We start from the raw sequence: 25,125 nt of genomic DNA, 5'->3' as shown, positions 1-25,125 counted from the left end.
CATAGATGACACTGCGTGGGAACTTTTCTCACAGAGGCATGTGAGCATCTTCCTGAATGTTTGACTCAATATTTCTGTTCATATTAATAACTCACTGTATTGTGTTGGTTAGAAAACCAGAGAAGCTCTTCCTAAAGGTTTCTCCATGGCTGTAGCGGCATTTCATGTTTACGGACATAAACTGCTGGCTCAGCTTATTTTTTATTTGCTGGGACTAAAACTATTTAGCCAAATTGTAGCAGATGTTTCATCCTAGGTACATACGTGCACATGAAGAAATGATTCGCTCCATTCTTTGTGCCACAGTTTCCAACAATGTGCTCCAAGCTTTTCTCTTCATCCCAGATCATGTAGAGAACACGAAGGCTGCCTGGATCTGGCCTAACAGTTTGGATCCATTTAAGGTTCTGACAATGTGGCTCCATAGAAAGCTGAAGCTGCTCAGCAGCGCCACCTGCTGGTCTCCTATCCCGATGGAGACAGAATGAAGGCTGGAAACCAGAGGAAACATCCAGAGAACAAATGTTTCAGAACAAATGCTCAGAGAAATGTTCCTCTAAGGTTCCCACGTTTCCATCAGGTGAATGGTCGCTAAAGTTGCTCTGACTTAACCACACTGATAGTCCAGCTTTTCATTTCCACTCAGGGATTTTTAGTGGGAATCAAGTGAGACACCACCTGCTGATCTTTGGTTCTAATGGATGTTTTAAAGCTAGAAACTGAACCAAAGGATCCAGATAACTTGTTAAACTTCTGCTTTTAAACTCAGTTCAGACTAAATCTAGTAATCCCTGTTTGATGCATGAATCATTTTAATAATTCCTCATTTTAACTCAACTTTAACTTTAAAATTCAACACATCTAAAATTATTTTCTATCTTTCTGCCTGTCTGCTGGGATGTCAGATGTGGTCTTTCTCAGGTTCTAAAGTTATTTATGTAACAGGGAGACGATCTGAGGATCCAGGTTCTGCAGAGCAGCTTTTGGTTCTGGTCCGTCTGAAATGTCCAGGAAACGAGAAAAAAAGGAAATGATTCATGTATGAATTTCTGATGTAAAGAGAAAATCTCTTTTTCTTCTCCAACGTCCACAGTGGACTTGATGAGGAGCTGCAGGTGAAGGTTTTACCCCCACAGTCCCTAAACAGGATTAAAATCTATGTTCTGACCTCAGCAGAGCAGAGCTGCATGATGAGCCACAGATCCAACAGAACCAGGACCGTTCTGCAGGAAGAAGAGAGAAAATCCTCCAAATAAGATCTGAAAGTCCCTGAGCTGCTGCAGAAAGTGTTTCCATGCTCACCAAAGGAGAAGCTGGAGCAGATCAAACTTTTTCCTTACTCACTTTTAGATTTTACCTTCAGAAAGAAGGAAATAAAAAGATTTGATCTAAAATCATGAAGAAAAGCTTCATCCTCTGATTGAAGAAACCATCATTTACTCACTGAGCTGTTTGCAGCAACAGATAAAAGGACCAGAGCTGCCCAAACATTTGCAGAAAACATCTAAAATATGCTGAAAAACCTCCAGAAACTGCATCACAATGAAGCAAACATGCAGCCTGAAAACTTTAGAGTTGAGCTTTATTTCAGATTTCTGGGTTACAGACTGAAAATGAAGCAGAGAGAAAAAAGATCAACTTTGCAGTTTCATCAGATTCAGATCAAAACTCCATGGAGCCACTAAATGCAGCTTAGTTTTCATTTGATCCTCATTGGTCCACAGAGAAAAACAATATCAGACACTAAATGACAGACATGATCAGATAAACAGAATCAACATCTCTAAGGTCAGAGTTCATCATCAGGATCCAGTCAGAGTCTCTTTAAACTCAAGCTGCTGCAGCTTCAACCTCTGGATCATCAGGATAGCTCAACTTCTCTCCTCCACTAAGATCATCTCCTCCACCACCTGCAGAGAGAAGAAGGAGCAACAGAGGAGATCAGTGAGTGTTTCAGCCTCTGAAAGCTGAACATGAACATCTCATCTGTTCCTGAAACATCAGCTGAGTAAGAAACATGGAGGCTGTCCCTGAACACATCTGGATGAAACTAGTGAGAGAAGGACACATGTCCAGATGTGCTGAGTGGACTTCAGTAGAGCTTCTGCTCTGTAGAAAGACCACATGGTGACTAAATGTAATGATGGGCTGTGAAATCAGTGATTTGCAGGCTGCAGTCAGACTGATCTCAGAGCTGTGACTAAGATGAAACTGATCAGCTGTTTGCTGTTGAAATGAGAGAACAAAGAGTCTGAGATCAGATCTGATGCTCCACAGCTTGATGAATGAGGACCACTGTCTCTAGACATGGTGGAAGGCTGTCAGCTGGAATCCAGCTGCATTTCCTGGAGACGTGAACACAACAACAACAGTCATCTTCACATGGACACAAAGACAGGAACACAACAAGCTGCTGGCTCCTCTGATTGGCTCATTGTTGTCTTTGTGTCCAACCAGGAAGCCTGTCACCATTCTCCTCCCACTGAGAAGCTGCAGCTTTACTGGAAACACTGGATCTTTGCTTTGGTACCAACTGGGTTCAGAACAGTTCTGCTGACAGCAGCTGGACTCACTCCATCCATCTACTTACAGAGTTTTCAGTTTGTAGTCTGGACTCTTTACAAGATCCTCCAGGTGCTGAACGTCAGACTCCTCCAGGTTGTTTCCTCTCAGGTCCAGTTCCATCAGATGGGACGGGTTGCACTTCAGAGCCGATACCAGATAATCACAGCTGATCTTTGACAAGCTGCAGCTCATCAAACTGAATAAAGAATGAAAGATGTGAGCTGAAGCCACCAGGATGCAGGTTCTAACAGTCCAACAGAACCAGTTAAAGAACTCTCATTAATATTAATGACAACAAGCTGCTGCTTCAATAAAGACCTGCTGACTTCAGCTCTTCAACTCTGTCAGCTCCACCAGCAGCTCCATCAATACAAACTCAGGTTCTGCAGCCAAATTATTCAGGTTTCACAGAAAACAAAAAAGTCAGCAGCAATTGTGGAGAAAATATGAACAAATGGAGGTTAATGCAGATGAATTAACTATTTTAATGATTCCACAGCCATAAAAACATGACGTCATGGAGAATATTTCATGTAAACTGACTTTAGGAGCTGAAGCTCCCAGAAGCAGAACCTGCTACTGTGACATGTTGTGTCTGAGTGTTTTAGTCAGTAAAATCCTTGCAGAGCTTCTAAAAGTGCTGAAGCATCAATCAGGGATTATAGATTTGTTCCTGTCAGACAGATTCCAGGAGCTGAAATTCACTTTTCTAAACTGGCTTGAATCCCCTCTGAGCCGCTTCACATGAGGGGCATTTATACACAATGGGGGTCCCAATGCTGTCCGCTTCTGACCTGAGATCAGGGCTCAGACTCAGTTACACAGAGAAACAACATTAAAAACTGGCTCCAAGTCCAGGAACAAACTCAGCAGAGATTTATTACAATAAAAGATCTGAACTTTGTTTTTCAGCTGAATTACATCCACTTATTATTATAAACACAATTATTTTAAAATCATCCTGTAGAACAACTGACTTGATGAAGGTTTAAAGAGATTAAAAACCTTCAAATAAATGAAACATCAGTATTTTATTTCTTCTCTATTCCTCTTTCTCAGTTCTGGATAAAAGCTCCAACTCTAAACTGAATATCAGCTCATTGTTTCATGTTTTCTGCTGATTATTGAATAAATCCTGACAGGAAGTTAGAAAAAGAAAGAAACTTTAACTGGAGCAAAGCAGTGAAGAAGAAAGCAGACTTTACCATGAAGAGACTCAGTGTGGATCAGTAGAATATCAGCCAGATGTCTGCAGTTTAGTGTCAACACAACTTTCACATCACAAACTAATCACAGAACTAAAACATGGAGTCTGACCTCAGTGTCTGTAGTTTGCAGAGGGGAGTCTGGAGGAAACCACATAGCGCCTTCACACCACCATCTTTCAGATCTCTATTGATGCTCAGGTTCAGTTCTGTCAGATGGGACGGGTTGGACTTCAGCGCCGATGCCAGATAATCACAGCTGATCTCTGACAAACTGGATATCCACAAGCTGAATAAATAATAAACGATGTGAGCTGAAGCCACCATTATATAGGTTAAAACTGAGCCATGAACAAATAAATGCTAAAATGTAGAAAATTATTTCCGTGAATGTAAAAGTCCCAGAAAAATGATGAACTGATATCTTATATTTGATCCAGTAGAACTGTTTTAAAGAGGGTTCTGCTAGAACAGTGGTTCTCAGACCCATAATGTTCTAAACATGGATCATTTAACAGAGTTTCAGCTCACATTGTTCTGGATTTATCTTCAAGCTAAAGCAGCAGCCTGCATGGAGGCTTTTCTCTAAGGAAACATGGCGTCTGTCAGCTGTGGATCAGCCTTCCTGAAGACCTGAGGGCAGCTCAGAGATTTGGACTAAATAATAATCATCTGCATTTTTCAGCACATCTTTGGAAACCAATGAAATGTGTCCTCTGCATTTAACCTGTCCCCCAGGGAGCAGTGGGCTGCCACTGATTGGCGCCCCGGAGCATTCTGGCTCTAAGGGTCTTGCTCAGGGACCCAGGGCAGGATCCAGAGGGATTTGAACCAGCAAACTTGCAGCCTTCCCAGGACACAAGCATCCTGCTCTATCCACCAGGCCACCACTCCCCACCAATTAAAAAATGTGACTAAATATGATGTAGACCTTTAATACTCACACATTAATGAGTGGGCTCTGGGTTCTATTAATCTATTCAATGTTTACTTAAAAGTATTATTTAGGTAAGATTATTCTCTATTATTTAGCTTTTAGCAATAAACACTGGAATAATGAGGCACAGACTAAATCACCATTTGACACAAGTTATAAATTGTTAACTGTACCCCTCCCGCTTTATTTAGGAAAATAAAAAGGTGAATAAAATAAATGTACTTTAGGACCTTTAAATAAAGACAAGTAACAAGCACTTCTCTGCATACAACACCAAAAAAAACCTTAGGGTGTCAATCTGAGATCCCAGTTCAATAACATTTGCTTCAATGCTTATTAATTAAAGATAAGAGCAAATAATAAAACTAAAAAGGTTACTTGGTCCAGATGAATAATAATGCTAACAGAAACGCTCTGCTCCGTTTAGTCCTCCTCTCCAGTGGAAAAAACTTGCCTCCCACAGTCACGGCTCCCACTCCAATACTAGGCCACCTGAGGGGTCCACACCCATCACAAACTCCTCGTCCTTGTCTCCAACGTCCCCAGAGGTCCTCTGAGCGCTTCCGGGTGCTTCAGAGTGCATTCTGGGTAAATCTCTGGTTGTCCGGTTTGGTAACGATACTCTCCAAGCTCCTAGGTCCAGCTGAGTTAGCCAACGGCAGCCTAGAGTCGATTATTCAGCTTGTTAGCATCGTCTAGTTGCTATGCTAAGCTAGTGGCTAAACACAGTCCAAAAAGCTTCGAGTAGAAACTTCACTGTCTTCTACCTCAGACTTAAGCTCACTTACTCACTGTGGATTATCATGGGGACAAACCACGGCACAAATTACTGTTTATAGTCTAAAGACAAGCAGCGTAACATGGAGATGTTGACTTATGGCCACAGAACTAGATCTCTGCGGCTTCTCCTCCTGCGCTTTCTCACCCAAACTCGCGATGCATTCAACGACTGCCTCTGTGTAGGAAAATACACTTTTTCTTCTTTTGTTTTTTTATTGGCAGATTGCAACCAACTTAAGGTGTATTTACCGCCACCTAGCAGACTGGATATTTAAATATCACACTTTAAATATGATTAAATAACCAAGTGGTTTTTTAAAATCTATTTAATTGATTCTTTTCTGACCCGGACCAACAGAACAGCAGCTTCCGGACAAAGCTGAGGCGGTGAAACCTAGTGGTGCCGTCCATCCAACCATTTTCCAACACGCTTATCCCCGCTGGGGTCCTGAGGGGTGCTGGTGTCTATCTGAAGCTGTCAGTGGGTGAGAGGCAGGGTTCACCTGGACAGGTAACCAGTCTATCACAGGACAACACAGAGACAGACAGGACAACCAACCATTCACACACACACTCTAAGGAGTGTGTGTGTGAATTCACCTAAGGAGAATTTAGAGAGGCCAGTTAAGCTAACAGTCATGTTTTAGGACTGTGGGAGGAAGCCGGAGTACCCAGAGAGAACCCACACATGCACAGGGAGAACATGCAACCTGGTGATGCCGTTAGTTTGATTCATTTTAGATTTTCTGTCTTTCTTCTTTTCAAACAGTCATTTTTTAGACAAAAAATGCTATTTTATTATTGATATTTTACTTGTTTATGTGAATGAATGTGATCCTGACACTACTCTGGAGGAACAAAAATTAATATTCTATGTAAATATGTGACAAAGAAATGAAAAATAAAGCTAAATTATCTGATCTTGTTATCTAAATCTTTCCCAAATCAAATTAAAACATTTCCATCATTAATTCACATCATTTGACTTATTTTCCTAATTTTTGTTCTTCAGTCCAAAGCATTTTAAGTGGTAAATGTTCAAAATATCAAAGATATTTATATCTTTTTTTATATTATAATTCGATAAATAATAAGTCAATAAATAATTGACAAGGCAAAGCATTTGGACAGCAGGTTGTCTGTAAAGAAAAAAATGTCAGAACAAAATTATTAATTAAAACAAGTATTAAAGTAGCAGTGAAGATAAAACCAACCTCAGCGACTTTACTTTACAGACTGGAGTCTCCAGGATCTCACAGAGACACTTCATCTCAGAGTCTTCAAAGGTTCTCCCTTCATCATCAATCTTATCTATTTCCAGTTCAGTCAGGGAGAGGTTGGACTTCAGAGCCGAGGCCACAACTTCACATTCAGTCACTGAGAGCCAACAGCCCACTAGTCTGTGATCAGAGAAACAATAAGATCAGTTCTGGTTAAATCAGACAAATAAACACGGATAAACAGACTAAAAGATGATGACTAAACAGTGATGTCATCATCAGATGAACATCTGCTCTTCACATCAATGTCCTGTTTGACCCACACAGAGAATCTCTTCAGTCTCTTCAGGTCTTGGTTCTACGGCAGAGCTGCTGTGTCTCTGCTTTGGTTAATGCAGAAGTTTGTAAAACATCTGAGGCCTGATTTTTTTCGGACTGTTTGTAATGTCCTTAGCAACTGGGTGATGTGAACATGACATCTACTTCTGTCCAAAGAGCAGTCATACTCCCATCCTTTTATTGCCAAGAGATGTTCTACCCTGTTCCTGTTATTTCCAAAGAATAGTTATACTCCCTTCCTGTTTTTCCCAAAGAAGATGCCTCTCGTACATGGCTCAGCGGCGCCAGCCAATCAGCACGCAGGCTCAGCCTGGCCCGCCCACTCAACTACTCACAAACAACCTCGCTGCTGGCTGCTGCTGATCAGACCCGGAGAGAGAGAGAGACTGCAGGAGCAGAAACGCCGTTTGGCTCTATTTTAATACCTTAAATGAAATCAAGCTGTATGTTTTCTAAAAAGCCATTTAAATTCAGTGGAAACACAACAAATTTATCTAAGCACGTGAAAAACCATGAGCAAGAAAACGTCGAGCGACAGAAACGGAGAGGAGATGAAACTTCTCTCATTGCCCCGACAGACCCACAGACTGACGTCACTGACTGAGGCGTTTCAGTCCTCCAGAAAACATCCAGGTAGATCAGTGTTCATCTTCAGCAGCACTTCATGTTAACTTTCAAAGTAGATATTATATATCATATGTTACTGGAGCCCATACAGAACATGTAATTAAGACCTTGAAAGAATCCAGTACATATATCCTATTAAAAAGTGTTATTTAAGATAAGATAACATTAGCTAATTCTTTATTTTTCCCACGACGGGGAAAAAATAGGATTAAAGCAACAGGCAGGTGCACACAACACAGACAAAATTACATAAGGATTGAAAGATATAAAAGGTGGATTAGGAAAAAACACTATGGACATAACATTATTATTATTTAATTGTAATAATAAAATAAAAATCACAAAACCCGAAAGGTCAACAGTTTCATGATACATCACACTTAAGGACTGGCTGAAATACAGCAGGTCAAAAAAGGCCATATTTTGGCTGCAGTGCTTGCTGTTCTCTTATGAAGAAAAGATCAAACAGTGCACTAAATTCAATAGATGGGTTGAAAATATCCAGTATAAAATATAGAGATTTCCAGGGCATGAAGTATACAGTTAAGTTGACTTTTTTTTGGTGTGTGTGTGTTGCGGGAGGTGTAGAGGGGGCCCCCAAAAAGACCGCGTTGTCCCGGGCCCTAGCAAAGCTGTCAGCTGGCCTGCTCACACCCGTTGGTGTTTGTGTGACTTTGTTGGCAAGCAGAGAAGCTGTAATCTTTGTCCCCCAAGTCTACTTTCATTTTTTAAGGTTCGATAAGTTAAATAATCTCCCATATAATTGGTGACCCCAACGTGATTTTGAAGAAGAGGGAGATTCTCTTCTCGAGGCGTAAGGCCGAGCTGGCCACTTGACCACAGAGACACGGAGAAAGACAGAGTGTGAGAATGTTTTTTTCTCTCTCTCTCTCTCTCTTTCTCTGCTTGTTTATGACAAAACTGCTGCCCGTGAGGTTTGATTTGGAAAGAGTTTTTTGTTCGTTTGTTTGACCAGTGGGAGAGGTGGTTCCTCTGCTTGCCTTCAGTCATATTTCCCACGTGTGGAAAGAATTGGATATGGAATTCCACGCGACAATCTAAAAAGGAAATTATTTGTTTACTCCCAGCTGCTTGAATGGCAAGGCCTCGTTTGAAACCTCGTTTGCTGATAATGAAAGAATCTCTGGATTTTTTTTGAGAGAAATAGGCCCAGTCGAAATTTCAGCTAATATTTATAACTTTTTAGAATTAAAAAAATCATTGTGAGAGGTTGATTTTAGAAACGGTCACGGCTGGTCAGAGTCTTGTAGGGCAAAGCCCTGTAAATGTAAGCGCATAAAGAAGAGAAATAAGACTTTTCTTGGCTCATCCGTGTGGTTATCCAATGAAATATGTGGCCTTAAAGAGTTAACTGCAGTTTGGTTTTGTTGAGTACTCTGGTTTAGGATACGAGGTGAAAAAGCCTCCGATCAAATCAGAAAACAGTAGGCCTAAAGCACGTGCAGCATAAACTTTTACTTTTCTTCTCTCTTTTGTTACGGGTCCAATAAAATAGTTAAATTGTATGTTCGCACAGTAAAAATCAGGAAATTAGGCACCTGGACCATTAAGGAAAACTACTAATTCCTGGGAAAGTGAGAAAGTGAGAATGTGACAAAAAGTGAGAAAGAGAGATGCGTGAATGATATCGATGTGTGTGTGAGGCTGTTAAAATGTGTGCTTAAATGATAAAAGGGTATTCTGTCTGACTGATTTGCATGTCTGAAGCTGAGTTTTTTTATTGATGTTGGCTGTTTGCTGTTTTTCTTCTTCAAAGTCCCATTATCAGAAGTAAAGGTAAAGTGTATCTAATCTGATAAAGCAAAAGTGTATAGAAACTTTTATTTGGTAAGAAAATCCAGTTGGACTAAGGTGCACATACTTAATGGAAGCTGTGTGGATGATATCAAGTGCAGGGACATTGTATTTAGAGGGGCAGATCATATCTTGAGGGGCTTGGCTGGTGCGAAAACATTTGGCTGTGGCGTCTGCCTGTTCCTGTCTGTGTGCTATTATTCCAAGAAAAACACACACACAAACTATGTGTAAGTGTTGGACGGTGCGAAAACTTTTGGCAGTGCAGTCTGTCTACTCCCTACTCCCTGTGTGCTGTTTTGCCTGTCAAGCTAGAGAGAAGTAGTTATTTTGGGCTGCAGTGAACGATTTCAAGAAAACACACATACAAACTTTGTGTGAGTGTAATACGCACGGACACGCATACACACATTGTCCTGCCCTGCTCACAGGAACTGCATACACACAAACTAACACACAAACACAGTTTTCCCCCTCCCTTTGCTTAGCTGAGAGTGAGCGCGGAAGAGTACACGAACATCCAGGGAGTATCCGTAATCAGCCTGTAGGAATTTCTTTGTTTCTGTGAGAAAAGTTAACCCTGTGGTACCTCTTAATTTGGTTTTCTTAATATTATCTGTATTCTAAACTAATACAGAGCAAAATGCCGAACATTCCCATCGTTATTATTGGGTTAAAATATCCTGAACATGCTTCAAAAATCCAAAAATCTCTAAAAAGTGGAACAAAAAAACACAAGGGTTTAACTCGCCCTGGCCTGAAACAGGCAGTTTCTCTTTGCGAGCAAATGGAGACCAGAATCATGGATTACAAGACAAAGAATAACACTAAAAAGACAAAGGAAAAATGTGAGCTTGAGCTAAAAATTCTAAACCTTTTCAAGGAAGAAGGTCATGCTTATAGAAGTACATTAAAACAGAAATTTATGGAAATGAAACAGCAGTCTGCAAATGGCAACCCAGAAGCATTAAAGCCAGCAGGACTTTATCCCTCGCTCTCTGGGACAGTAAACATTATGGGAGATTTTCAGTACAAAAACAATGATAGTCTGATCATCCATCCGTCCGTCTTCTTCCGCTTATCCGGGCCTGATCATAGATACAATAAATCAAGGAGATAAAAATGAAGGGGCTGGAAGCGAAAACGGTTCCACAGAACATAGAGAGATTTTGTCAAGGGCCTCGCATGTCAGTGTTACTAACACTGGAGGGTCACCTCACCAAAATGTACTTGCAACGCAACAAAATAATGCCGCCCCAGTAAACATATATTCGTCCGTGCACAAGTCAGGATCTACAGCTGCTCCAGTTGCAGCACAACAGAATAATGCAGGCCTAATAAACTCAGATTCCCCTGTAAACACGCAGAGTTTGGCACCTAAGCATTGCAGTACTACAAAGAAAACATCTGGGAATCTGAGAAGCTCTTTGACTCTGAAACCGATGGGAGGTGTGGATTGTTATGCGGACTACGCCATGAGGCAAAAGAGCGATTCATTTTGGGTAAACCTGGAACACGAAGGGTTAGACTTGAGATGAGAAACTGATTGCACCATAATTGAAGAGTTAGAACAGGAAATTGACGAGCATGCCACTAGAGAACAAGATATTGTACAAGGAAATGCCAGTGAGCTCTTAGTAGCAAATCCACTTAATGCAGAACAAGAAGCAGTGAAATCCCCTAGAGGAGGAACACGACTCCCTACGGGCAGGAGAACTGATTATAATTTGAGATACAGACGCAACATACATCCACCTGACAAGTACACAGACAACAAGCAGCTACCTATTCTTGGGCCTATTTTTCTCACTCTACTGATTTCTACTGTTCTCCAGTTTTGCATTGCATTGCATTGAAATGACTGTTGTGACGTTCCTGGCACTGGAGCTGATCTGATTATTACTCTACACACCTGGTCACTCTCCACACTGCTTTGCAATCAACCTCTACTGGCTTCACCTGTCTCCACCTGCATAAAAGCTCTGTCCAAGTCAGTCTCCAGTGCCAGAACGTCTCTACTCTTTCACCGGTAAGAGCCTTCCAGCACCTTTTTGCTTGTGAGCCTTTTCTTTGTTGCCTGACCTGTCTCCCTGTCATTTTTGTCTCTGAGCCTGCAGAGCCTCTCTGACCTTGTCAGCCTGCCTGTTTTTTGTATTAAGTAAGTTCTGGACTCTGAACCTGTCACCCTGTGAGTACTTTGTCGGAGGAACTTTTGGTTTCAGGAACCCGGTCCGTTTCCTAGGATTGGACTGTCTGTTCGCTCGTTGGACCTGCCTGGACTGTTGCTGGAGCTCTGCCCCTGCACCTTATATCTCCCCTTCGTCTGGTTTTGTTTATCATGGCTTTACCTCCCCTGTCTACTCAGAACATAGCTTTGCCTTCAGTTTTTGTCTGCCCCTTTTTGAATAAACCCTTTTGAACGTTTATTCTGTGTCTGGTCGAATATCGGGTTCAGTTAATCAATCATTACAGTTGTCATTTCAGGTTTTAACTTTTTGTTCTCTCTCTTTTTTCTTCATAGTAGGTACACCTGGTCTGGCGTTTTGTTAACTGTGACATTATCCAAGGAAGACAGATCACCCGCTATTACCATCTAATGTAGAACAGATTACTGGATCAATGTGTGCTTCTGTGCTTGTTTGTCTGTCTTGTTGTGTCTCTGCTCTGTCTTCTGTAACCCCCAGTGGGTCGAGGCAGATGACTGTTCATACTGAGCCTGGTTCTGGTTCTGCTGGAGGTTTTCCTCCCTGTTAAAGGGGAGTTTTTCTTTCCACTGTCGCTTCATGCTTGCTCAGTACGAGGGATTGCTGCAAAGCCTTGGAAAATGTAGACGACTCTCCCTGTGGCTCTACGCTTCTCCAGGAGTGAATGCTGCTTTTCAAGACTTTGACGCAATCAACTGGTTCCCTTATATAGGAAATGTTTGACCAATCTGTATAATTTGACCCAATCTGTATGATATGATTGAACTTGACTTTGTAAAGTGCCTTGAGATGACATGTTTCATGAATTGGTGCTATATAAATAAAATTGAATTGAACTCACCGAGCCTTTTTGCAGTTCCTCACAGCTGGAACCAGTCTCCGTCGTCCTGGTCCTGATGTGTTGAACTTCTCCAGGTCCAACTCATCCAGAACCTCCTCTGACATCTGCAGCATGTAGGCCAGAGCTGAGCACTGGATCTCTGAGAGCTTCTCTGATCTGTTCTCTGATTTCAGGAACTGTTGGATCTCCTGATAAACTGAGAGGTCCTTCATCTCCATCAGACAGTGGAAGATGTTGATGCTTTTGTCAGGAGAGATTTCACAAGTGTACTTCTTCAGGTTGGTGATGACTCTCTGGATGGTTCCTGGACTGTTCTCTGTCTGACCCAGCAGGCCTCCTAAGAGTCTCTGGTTGGACTCCACAGAGAGGCCATGAAGAAAGCGAGCAAACAGGTCCAGGTAGCCATTTTTACTTTTGAAGAGGGATTTATCCATGATTCTCCTCAGGAAGTCCTCCATAGATGTTTCACAGTATTTTTCTCCCAGGAAGTTCTCCACCACCTCTGTGTTCCTGCTGGTGTAACAGTGGAACATGTAGAATGCAGCCAGAAACTCCTGAATGCTCAGATGAACAAAGCAGTAGACTGCTTTCTGGAAGATCACGCTCTCTCTCTTGAAGATCTCTGTACAAACTCCTGAGTACACCAAGGCCTCTGTGACATCCAGACCACACTGCTGCAGGTCTTCTTGGTAGAACATGATGTTTCCTTTCTCCAGATGTTCTAACGCCAGCCTCCCCAGCTTCAGGAGAACTTCCCTGTCAGCCTCCATCAGCTCCTGTGGACTCCTCCCATGTCCTCCATGGTACTTGTTCTTCTTCCTCCTGGTCTGGACCAGCAGGAAGTGAGAGTACATGTCAGTCATGGTCTTGGGCAGCTCTCCTCTCTGCTCTGTGGTCAACATGTTTTCCAGAACCGTAGCAGTGATCCAGCAGAACACTGGGATTCCACACATGATGTGGAGGCTCCTGGAGGTCTTGATGTGGGAGATGATTCTGCTGGACAGCTCTTCATCACTGAACCTCCTCCTGAAGTACTCCTCCTTCTGGGTGTCGGTGAAGCCTCGTACCTCTGTTACCCTGGCAACACATGAAAGAGGGATCCTATTGGCCGCTGCAGGTCTGGAGGTGATCCAGACCAGAGCTGAGGGAAGCAGGTTCCCCTCGATGAGGTTTGTCAGCAGAACGTCGACTGATGACTTCTGTGTGACGTCAGAAACCAGCCAACTGTGCTTGAAGTCCAGAGAAAGTCTGCTTTCATCCAGGCCGTCAAAGATGAAGAGAAGTTTGTGGCGAACCAGCTGCTCTGCTGGGAGCTTCTGGAGGGTTGGATGGAAAACATGGAGCAGCGTGAGAAGACTGTGCTGCTCACCTCTGATCAGGTTCAGCTCCCTGAACGACAGCAGAACCACCACACGGACATCTTGGTTCTCCAAGCCCTCGGCCCAGTCCAGAGTGAACTTCTGCACTGAGAAGGTTTTCCCAACACCAGCGACGCCATTGGTCAGAACCACTCTGATGGGTCCATGTTGGTCAGGTGAGGCTTTAAAGATGTCGTGGCACCTGATTGGAGAGTCATGGAGGTTCTGGATCCTGGAAGCTCTCTCCAGCTGCTTCACCTCATGTTGGGTATTGACCTCTTCACTCTGACCCTCTGTGATGTAGAGATCAGTGTAGATCCTATTGAGGAGGGTTCTACTTCCTGGTTCATCACTTCCTTCAGTCACACGTTCACATCTCCTCCTCAGACTGATCTTATGTTCCTCTAGAACCTCCTGCAGACCAACATCTGCTGGAACAGAGAAGAAAAGACAACTGAAGAAAAAAACCTGATTTAGTGATGAAGTTGGAGCAGAAACCTCTGGAACATCAGGAGGTGTCATCATTAGAAGGTCTCTTAGTTCACATGATGTGATGCTAACCAATGGGATCCATCCTTAGAAGCAGAACCTTGTTAGATGGTCAGAAAGCAGAGTTCTGCCTCTGCTTTGTGGCCAGTATCTATTCACTGTCAGGATCTGATTCACAAAGCAGATCAGACGAAGAAATGCTGACAGAAATATGCAGCAGCTTTCAGCAACATGAACTCTTTAGCATCAGGTCACCATTGTCCTCATTTCTCTGTTTCTATCTGACCTTCTCCCACAAACACAGCAGCTACAGAAGAGGCTGAGAGACAGAAAATGTTTCCTGGAAACATTTTCAGCCTTAATGAAGGAAATCTGGAGGAAATGCTCTAATCTGCCAGAGAAACAGCTCCTTGGATCAGGTAGTGTTCACATTTCAGATGCTTTTCTCCCTCAGAGACTGGATTGGATGTTTTTAAAGAATAATTACAGATTATAAATGACATGGGACTGATTTGGTCCTTTAGAAGTAAACAGCAGATAGAAATATTCCATGTTCCTACAAATATATCTGCTGTAATCTGGGATCTATTGTCAGAGGAAATAAAGGTTTCTGTCTCTCAGACTTTCCTTCCCTCTTTCTGTAAAGCAGCAGTGCAGCAGGTTGTTTTCTCCACCTTTTTGTTTCCATCAAAATAAGCTGCAGCTTTAAGGAGATGTTCAGTTTTAATGCATTTAGCACAAAGGGCTGAAAACAGAACCACTTCAAAGCAAACCCAATAGGTTGTTGGGTTGAACACAGACGTTATATTTACAGCAGCTGGAAATCCAGAGATTCAGGGGAAATAATCGATCACAGGAACACTTTAAAGACTTAGATTTCCAAATCCCAACTAAAGACGAGGAATTAGTTCAACAAAGACGATAGAAGGAAGTTCTGATTGTGTCATGAACTGGAGAGGCAGAGAGACCCAGTATTCAAACCAAAAAACAGGTTCAGGGATCAGGCTGGCTCAGAAGTCAAAAAGGCAGATTGGGTCAATATTCACAGGACTATCAGAAAAGAATGCTGGATAAGACTCACTAAAAGGCTCAAATTGATCTGGCAGATTGGAGGGGCAGAGGCAGGTATAAGTAGGGGAGTGAGCAGGTGAATGGAGTGAAACTAATTACTGGAATGGGTGGAGCTAAACAGGGGAAGGGAAGTGACTGGAAGTAAACTGAAGGGGAGTGAAAGGGTGGAGAGTCAAACAAATGTCCAAACACAAACTAGGAACAAAAAACAATCATAACAGGGCACAAACAGTCTAAAGAAAATTCCCGGGGACAGGCCCCAACTAGTCCGAAAGTCTGGCAGGCGTCCTGGGGGACGTCCCCGATGTTCCAGGTGGTCTGGCTCACGTCCCGGAGGACGGCCTCGGCGTGTCAGGTGGTCTGGTTGATGTCCCGGAGGACGGCCCCAGCGTGCCAGGTGGTCTGGCGGACGTCCCGGAGGACGGCCCCGCCGTATCAGGTTCTCCGGCTGACATCCCGGAGGACGGCCCCAGTGAGCAAGGATGTCCAGCAAGGGAACCGGAGGACGGCACCATTGTGTCAGGTTGTCTGGCAACCGGCGATAGAGCAGGGCCCTTCGAGGCCGGAGACGGAGCAGGGCCCTTCGAGGCCGGAGTCGACGATGCAGGGCCCTTCGAGGGCGGAGTCGACGAGGCAGGCCCCCCCAATGCACCAGGGGTGCCCATCTACTAGCCTCAGAAGGTGCATTACTACAGGGTTCAGAAAGCGCCCAACTAATGGCCATTGATGGCCCCAGACTATAGGGTTCAGGCAACGCACTACAGAGTTCAGAAGGCGCCGGGCTACAGACTTCAGGAGGTGCCAAACTACAGATTTCAAAAGGCGCTAAACTACAGGCTACAGAGGGCGCCAAACTACAGATTGGCAGATTGCAGGGGGCAGAGGCAGGTATAAGTAGGGGAGTGAGCAGGTGAATGGAGTGAAACTAATTACCGGAATGGTAATCAGTGAAGCTGATCAGGGGAAGGGAAGTGACTGGAAGTAAGCTGAAGCTGATTGGATGGTGACTGGTGAAGGGGAGTGACAGGGTGGTGACAAAGAGGTGAGCTGGCAGATAGTTGGCAGGTGAACTGAGTTGACTGATTAAAGGATGATACAGAGAAGTGATCTGAGCAGGCCAAGTGAATTGATAACATAAACAAAATCAAAACCCCAAAGCAAAACTAAGACAGAACCTAAAATGGAAATAAAACCTGAGGCAAGGGAGTGAACTAACTGACCAAAATTAACAAACAGACAAAACAAAGCCCAGATCCTGACAGATTGGAGATGTTCAGTCTCACCTGGAGCACAGCTGCTCTGATTGGCTGCCAGCAGTCCAGGTCCTGGTCTGAAGAAGTAAAACAAAAGTAATCACACTCCTTCTCCCTCCTTTAGATCTTAACATAAATGTTCTTCCAAATTCATGCTTTACTTATGAGTTTATAAAACTCTAAGGTCCATTTTTAAACAAATGAATGAATATGCTTATAAACATATATTTACACATTTACATCCCAACAATTCTCCCTACAGCCAATGTGACTAAGACCATTGTACATGTGTGTATAACCAGGCCCAATGTTTCTGCAGTGAATACTACTGGTTTATTGACTAACAGCTGATGATTATTGAGCTTTGAGTTAAGGTAAAATAAAAACTAATTTACGTTTAGTTTAGAAACTGAAGACTGAGTAAATATTATGTTTTATATCTCTGCAGAGTCACATGGATCAGTTAGAAACTAATTTCTTACTCTGGGTCTGTGGGTCCAGGTTCTTCACTAAAGTCTGGAGGGTTAGATTTTGACCAGTCACTCCTGATAGACGGACAGCTGGATCCTGGAGGTTCTGCTCTCTGTCTGTGGTTCTGACCTCTGAAACACCAACATGTTGTTATTCAGATCACATCAATCAGTGAGAAACTCTGATAAAAACCAGAGAAGAATCTCTGAACACAAACTGCTGCAGAGAAGCAGAAGGTTTAAAGGTTCTTACTCTGAGGGTCCAGGTTCTTCACTGAAGTCTGGAGGGTTAGATTTGGACCAGTCACTCCTCATAGATGGACAGCTGGATCCTGGAGGTTCTGCTCTGTTCTCCATCTCCTGGACTTCAGTCAGCCTGAGAGAGGAACCAGAACCAGTCAGTTCCCAGTGTTTCAGGTCCAGTCAGTGTTCTGTAGAGCAGAAAGCTGGTTCCCCTCATGTGTGTAGAGGACCAGAGGAACCTGAGTTCAGCAGGTACCATCTGGGTCTGGATTGTCCTCTCCTTCACTACTTCATGCACCTCCTGATGTCTGCTGGGTGATCTCCTCAGAACCATCTGGAGAAGTTCTGGTTTCTTCAGAAAATGAAGCTAAAACTGAGGGTGAAACCTTTTCAGGTCTGAACTGGAATACTGTTCCAGGTCTGTAGAAACATCCAGAGTGAATGAAGGAGGGAACATTTCCTCTGAAGTTCTGATGGGTTGGTTCTGAACACAGCGGCCCGCAAAGATGAACAAAGATGCTGCAGCTTCACTGCTAAAAGGAACTAAAAGGAAGTAAAACTTTCTTGAAACAAGTGTTTTTGCCCTTGATCTGAGCAGCTAAATAGGATTATCTGCCAACTGAATACGATTTAGCACTTAATATAGGATCAACTCATCTCCATCATCTTATTTCAAGGTCAGTATATCTAATTATCTTACTCTAGGGATTAAAATACTCTTTCCATTTGCAGATAATCTGATTTAGCTGCTCAAATCAAGGACAAATACATTCATTTCCAGAAAGTTTTACTTCCTTTTAGTTCTCTTTTGCAGCTTGTAACTCTTCTCTTGGACCATCCTGCAGGTCATTCTCCAGAAGAACAGCAGAGAAGAATTTATCTGATTGAAGATTTTACCATGATGAGCTCAATCAGAACCAAGAAGTTCCTCTGAAAAATATTTTATTTAGGAGGAACATCTTGGTGTTTCCGCTCCTTTATGACCAAAGTTATATTCAGGTGACCTGAAGTTTTTCTCTATTTATTTATTTGGCTGTAGATTCCAAACTGTGCAGGGAGTGTCCTTCTGCCATTTTGTCCAAGACTTCTTCAACTTTCACTATCTGACAGTTATTCAGTATTAATTGTGTTTCTGACTGATCAATAACTGTTTAAAGGGCAAAGCAACAAACTTCAGGCAAGTCCTGTCTGCTGAATAAACGGCAATGAGAGGGTTAAAAGTGACGCTGTTACGAACTAGTCTGCATGAACTGCTGAACATTTCTGGGTCGTTTTCATTCCATAGAAACGTTGATATTTGTCAATTTGGGCAGTGATTTAAAAGTCTTAATAAACTATATAAAGCCTAGGTGGAAATTCAACTGAAGAAACTGAATTACTTACATTCATCCAATAAGAGGCTCATCCGCCTCCGACGTAAGCCAATCAGCTTTGAACCAGACCTCCACGAAGCCCAATCAGCATCCAGAGTTCATCTTAAAGGTCTTCAAATCACGTCTCAGCTGCTACCCAGCCAAAGCTCAAGCAGTGGTTGCCCAATGTCTGATTAGGACTCAGATGACCCTGATCCAACCCACCTCCATCCCTTCTCCACCATCGTAGCCAAGCTCCATCTGGCTTTCCCATGGAGCTCCTTCAATCTCGTCCTTATCAGAGTGTAATTCCTCCTGGACTCTGACTGCATTCCCTGTCACATCTCAATGGGTCCGGTAGAAGACCGCCCTGTTGAGCCTGGTTCTGCCAGAAGTTTCTTCCCAAAGGGGAGTTTTTCCTCTCCACTGTCGCTTCATGCTTGCTCATCATGGACAGCTTTATGCAAACCTGTGTTTATCCAAGCTGGACATCTATCTTTCTGGGCCCCTGAGTGAAGCACTAGTATCAGCTCTCCCAGTCTACTGGATCTCACCAATACAGCTCAAGCAGATCATCTCACCAACCAGCGTCTATGGACTGAACCAACTTGGTCTATCTCCACTCCACCACCAGTTTCAGGCCTGGGGGGAAACATCCCTGTTCTCATACACCTGCTTATGCATATTAAAGGAAAATTCAGCACTAATGTTTCCTGCTGAGGTCTGAGCGCCAAAGTCTTAAAATATTGTAGCAATAAAATTCTTCTGATTGTCTTTTTTCTTTCCGTGTGAGTTTTTCAGATTGAATTAAAATAGAATTTATGTGAACAAAGACAACAGGCGATAATAAAACAGATGCTAGACAACTGAACACATCTGGATCAAACATGGTGCAGCCGTAGAGAAAACCAGGTAACCAGGGAATACAAGGAAACGCCTCTGAAGGAGCAACTGGATCCAAAACCAGGAGAAAAAGAAGAGATAAACTACAAATGGCCGTATTCTAAAGGAGTCTGATTGGTGGCCTACTGTGATGTCATCAGAGGCTGGTTATAAAAGAACTAAATACCAACTATGACATGTTGTTCTGCAAGAGACAAACTGTCTCTAGAGAGATTTTACTGAAAGGTGCGGCTGCTGCTGCAAAGAATCAGAGATCAACTGAGAACAAAGTTTGATTTTCAGCTTTTATTCAGCAGCTAAATCACAATCTGCAGACTTCAGAGTTTTCAAAGCAGTTTTCCTGATTCAGCTCAATTATTCATCTAGAACAGGATCTGAGTCTCTGACGTCAGCATTAGCTAAGATCATGAGGAAGAAGCAGCAGAGAACCGGTACCGGTTCTACTGAACAACTGGAGCTGCTACATGTGGAGAATGGAAAGTTCCATTTAGTAAAACATCTTTTGGTAAAAAAAAAAATTCTGTGAAAGGAACCAACCTGTGGGATGGTCTTCCTACAAATACGAGTCTGACTAGATTTTCCACTCAAAAAGCAAACAATGCTAAAGGCGCTTTTACATCATCTCCCATTTCCTCACATTCAGTTTTTGTCTGAAGGAAAGAAACAAACGAAGGAAACTGAGCATTTGTTGGTGCTGATAAGCAGGAAATCAGAGCCTGACCAGCACCACGGTTACATGAAGCAGCAGCTTGGTTCTGAAGGAGAACCAGACTGAGTTCTGTTCCTGGTTCTGTTCACAGTCCACAGAAAGAAAACCAGAACAAGTTCACACTCACCCTGATCCAGAGTCTTCTCTCTGTTCTGTTCTGCTGCTAAATGGAGTCAGAACCTGTTTCCCCTGATCTGATACCTGACTGTAACTGACTCACCTGAGGCTCTGCCCCCTGTCAAGGTGAGTTTAAACACCTTTCCTTTCAGTTCTTCTCTTTTTATCAGCAGTGAACTGAGCTGTAAAACTGAGGTCAGGTTGTAACTTTTGTGTTTTTCAGGTTTCTTCTCAGTTTTGTTGTGCAATTATACACCGTTTAAAGTTATTTAGTCTTTATCAAATAACCTTCTGTCTGTTAAGTATTGTCTGGTGATGATCAGCTCTTAAGCTGATATTAAGACAATGGTTAAAAGGGTGAATTCGAGCACTAGCGATCTTTTAACAGCAAACCCTGCACACACATAGAACAAAGGAGTGACAACTTCAAGAATTTAATAACAGAAATAAAATGAACATCCAGAGAACATCACTATGTAATGCTGTTTATCTGAATTAACACAATATTTAGATTAAAAAATTCTCTCTACTAGGCTAGTGAAACTTAACTAAACTACTAAGCAAAATTAAGATAAAAAAAAGCTAAGCTAAGGAACTATTTACATGCAAAAACAAACAAAAGACAAAACAAAGGTGGTTGATCATAATCAGAATAATTCAGTGAATCCTTGTTCACTGCAGATCTGATTCCGAAAAGCATGGAATGGAGTGAAAAAACATTTGGCATGTGTTTCATTCCATTCACAATGCGAATCCTGAGTTAAACAAAACATTACTTGATGCAATAATATTTTGTTTAAGTTAAAGAACCAAGGTTGAACTTAAAGAAGGTGAAATTGGGGTTAAATTAGCTTGACTAATTCAGAACATTTGACATGTGTTTCAACTCATTCACAATGCAAAGCCCAAGTTAACTAGAACATTATTTTGAGTAAATAACATTCTAAAGACTGATTTGCCCTGTAAACTCATTTACTTCAGAATCGCTTACCTTTATTTATGCGATTCTCCCTCCGGGTGCTAGGGGTCGCTTTAGCGATCTGTCGCTAAATCGGGTTAAAGTCTAAAGTTATCAAAATTGTCTTTAAACCGACATTAATATTCAATATTAATGCGGGAATAAGGCTCATAGACCTATCGGCCGACGGTGGAGCGGAACGCTCAAGCTTTATTCGTGGAACAGGCTTTTGTAGAAAAACCGGAACCAGAAATTACCAAAAGCTAATAGCATTTTGGCTTGCGGCCCTTCGGCGCTAAGAAATAAAGCTTTGGTTTTATTTTAGTCATAATGGGCTGGATAATGTAAACATTAATGTCCCATCAATGTATGAAACCCTTGTGGAGATAACCTTTGTTACAACCATAAAAACACACTCGACAATGACATGGTACTCAATGCTAGCAATGAGCTATCCCGTTAGCCCTTTGTTTTAAAGTAACATGTGTCCAAACGATTTACAAAACATTTCCCAATAAACCTTTTAACTTCTCCCTCTGGTTTCTCTGCCCAAACCTGTCAATGCCTAATGTGAGTTTGTTCCACTTTGTTCATCCACGGAAGGCAGTGAGAAGCAGGCAAGTTGTTGGTTTGTTCTTGGCGGGCTAGCGTTTAGGTCGGCAGCTATGTGCTAACCAACAGTGTGGTCGGGCAGCTTAGTAAAGCGTGGTCGGGATCGGAGGCCTGGTCTCTGCCTAATCTCTGTCCTGGATGCAATCCGATTTAAGCAGGTTCTCCTCAGCATTCGAAGAGTGTCCTGCCGGCTTTTCAGCTCCATCTGGGGTTCACTTCCCTGTAAAGGTCTGATTTTCCCAGTTATCCCCAGGCGAAGTAGGATCTCTCCCAGATGTTAGTTCCTGTTCTTTTGGGCCCGTGAGCCCTCATGGTTCAGGGGAAGGCTACCCCCACCCCACCCTCTCCTCGGGAGCCCAGGAGAGATGTGGTGGTCATCTAAACGGGCCGGTCAGGAGTGTGAGAGAGCTGCAGAGGAGGGGGCTTTTTGTCTGTAGGGGAAACTTTTATAGCAAGAGGGAACTCCTGCTGGGAGAAGGGCCGTCCATGATCATGGATGTAATATGGCACAACATTCCCCTCTTTAAATCTGAGAATGGCAGGTCCGATTCACCAAAGGTCCATCCGCCATGACCTGGAATGATACAGAGTCACTAGGGTTCCTGTGGACGAGAGGACAGTCATTGAAGGTTCACTTCCATTGAAAGCCTGTCTCTGGGAAGGTTTGAGGCATGTTGGGCAGAGAGCTGGCCCTAACTATAAAATATTCAGGCATCCATCCATCCATCAGATGTACCACAAACATTTAGACATATACTGTACACAAAAATTTCAAACCCAAAAAAAACAAAAAACAAATTGTAAACACCATGGTAAAACTGTTGTTTAACCTCCAGTTCTTAAGTCCTGTCACGATTTGTCTTGGATGAACCCGGACACAGCACACACACACACAGAGCTGGTTTCCAAAGTTTATTGAGACAGCAGGTGGTGGATGTTGAAGCCAAAGTCATTTACCAGACGGAGGTTGCAGGGGTACAGAAAACTGGCAGGCGAGAACAGACCGGAGCAGACAGGAACAGAACCAGGAGACTAGCATGAACGAGACAGGCATGGTGTTCAGGAGACTGAGACAAATCGGCGACCAGGACAAACTGAAGGTGAGTCTTTATAGTGGTGAGAGCAGGTGGAGTTCATTGCATTTATTACGTATATACTCTTTACTACTAAGAAGTTTTAAGGTTTTATTAAAGTGTATTCTATATGCCTGATCTCTCATTACTTTATTTTATAGTTTATTGTGTTAATCATATATTTGCTGGAATATATAGACCAGTGGTTACAATTTTATTTTACTATGTATGTGGATTGATTTACTCTCTCTCTTATCGTTGCAGAAAACCTGCAGAAAGCAAGGAAATATGTTGTGACAATAATAAGTGTTTTTCTAAATATGTCTGAAACTGTTATGAACTGTATTCAGCCATCTGGAGTGCTTACGCATAACTGTACTGCTTGGTATTATCTCTGTGTTCCGAAGGTCACAGAGTGTTTTGCTTATCCCTGCCTCCTAGCTTGACAAATGTAACCAGGGTTTCCCTAATAAAAGCAAGGAGGGAACAGAGTGCTTCAGAGCGAGTTTGGAGATCTGTATTAAACATTTCAGCTCCTCTCCTTGCAAGATTTATGAAAACTAACCTCATTGTTTTCTCTCCTCCTTTTGTTTATTTAATGAATGTTTTAGGTGTTTGAACCTGACATTTAATTGGTCCTTCGAGCCGGATCCCAATATACCGGAGGATTCCTGTGGGTGAGGTGAACCGGGTAATAAGACAGTGGCCACTGCATTCAGATCCTTTTCCAAGGGCCTAGTCCATTTCGCCTCCGGATTTCTGAATGTTGACGGAAAGTCTGAGGGAGGATTGACAGCAGTGGTGAGTGGAGTTTATTTAAAAGTGTGAGCGAGTGACTGAGGGTCACCATGTCAAACCCTATTATCCTAGGCAATAATAGGTAGGCAAACAGGTAAAAGAGCCTAAAAGGTCTGTGAATCTAAGGGGTGACAGAGCCCAAAAGGTCTGTGTAAATCAAAAAGGATAACGGCGTCCATATAAAGGGCCGTGTAGATCGAGGGCACTAGAGTCCTACAAAATTAAAGTCTGCTGTGTGTGTTTGGGTGTATGACTGGAAAATTAAATACCACTAGATATTTCTTTTCATTTTAAAACAGTGGGGTTGTAAGTAACAAGCCTTTGTGGAGGTCTAACAAGAATTCTCCACTCGAAAGAGTTGAAGTGAGAATTACCACAACAGGTATTTTTATTGTTACCCCACGGTGTTAAAATCCCAGTCTATAGAACACCCTATGTGTTACAGGACTGGACCAAATTTATAAAAATGGGAAAGGGACAAAGTAAAACGTTGAAACAGCTCCAGAGTAAGGACTGGAGATTCATTGAAAAGCAGGACCCTGTTCAATGAATCTCCTTCAATGAAACCCGATCTCCTTCACCCTCAAAAAAATCCTTTTGCTAGCGCTGTAAAGAAAACACCCCCCTCTGAATCGCCTGCTCATTTATACCCCGCATTACCTGCAGAGCAGACCCACATTCCACCTCCATATAATGCATCAGAACCATCCGGGAGGGAAGGTTTGAGAAGTGGTGAGCCAGTGGGATCTTGGAAAACTCATTGAAACCTTTATCCCAGGTAACCCCTCCCCTGCCCCCTCCCCTGCCCCCTTCTTCAGAAACAGGCGTTTTCCCCATGATCCAGGTACCTTACCCGCTGGCAGGGGAATTGGGCCAGGGGCCCACAATGCTGGTTTATCGAACCTGGACAATGGAGGATGTTAAGAAAGCCATAGAAGAGTTCCTCTCCCTAAGAAGGACCCTACTCAGTTTGTTGCGGCTATGGAAGATGTCAGGCACTCTTATAATTTAAACGGACATGAAACTCAGGAGGTCTGGATGACAGCATTAAAGAATGACTGGCATCACGTTCAGGGGATTGGAATCCTCTGGATACAGTAGGTGTAGCTTTAACTCATGATGCTGCTGACTTGGCAACTAGATGTGACTAAGTGTAAAATAGAGTGGAAAGAGACTTAATTAGTAG

At 42.8% G+C, this 25,125-nt stretch overlaps 1 protein-coding gene and 1 long non-coding RNA gene across 2 annotated transcripts; both read right to left on the bottom strand.

The window, feature by feature from the left end:
• Nucleotides 1–1,779: 1,779 nt before the first annotated feature.
• On the bottom strand, nt 1,780–14,296 carry LOC118557849 (NLR family CARD domain-containing protein 3-like; the record flags this gene model as incomplete). Its single annotated transcript, XM_036128316.1, has 5 exons — nt 1,780–1,910; nt 2,591–2,761; nt 3,883–4,059; nt 6,702–6,887; nt 12,534–14,296. Coding segments are annotated over 5 exons (2,313 nt in total), but the record flags the coding sequence as incomplete, so codon positions are not given.
• A 2,445-nt stretch (nt 14,297–16,741) lies between these two features.
• Nucleotides 16,742–20,923, bottom strand: LOC118557887. The gene is made up of 4 exons (XR_004928079.1): nt 20,509–20,923; nt 17,428–17,550; nt 17,187–17,306; nt 16,742–16,781 (listed from the first exon to the last, which is right to left on the bottom strand). It is a non-coding gene; the product is annotated as an uncharacterized LOC118557887 (long non-coding RNA).
• Between the last annotated feature and the right edge of the window lie 4,202 nt (nt 20,924–25,125).

Source organism: Fundulus heteroclitus, chromosome 24, assembly GCF_011125445.2.
Source record: "Fundulus heteroclitus isolate FHET01 chromosome 24, MU-UCD_Fhet_4.1, whole genome shotgun sequence".
Classification (NCBI taxonomy): Eukaryota; Metazoa; Chordata; class Actinopteri; order Cyprinodontiformes; family Fundulidae; genus Fundulus; species Fundulus heteroclitus.
This window is presented reverse-complemented; position numbering and strand designations above follow the sequence as displayed.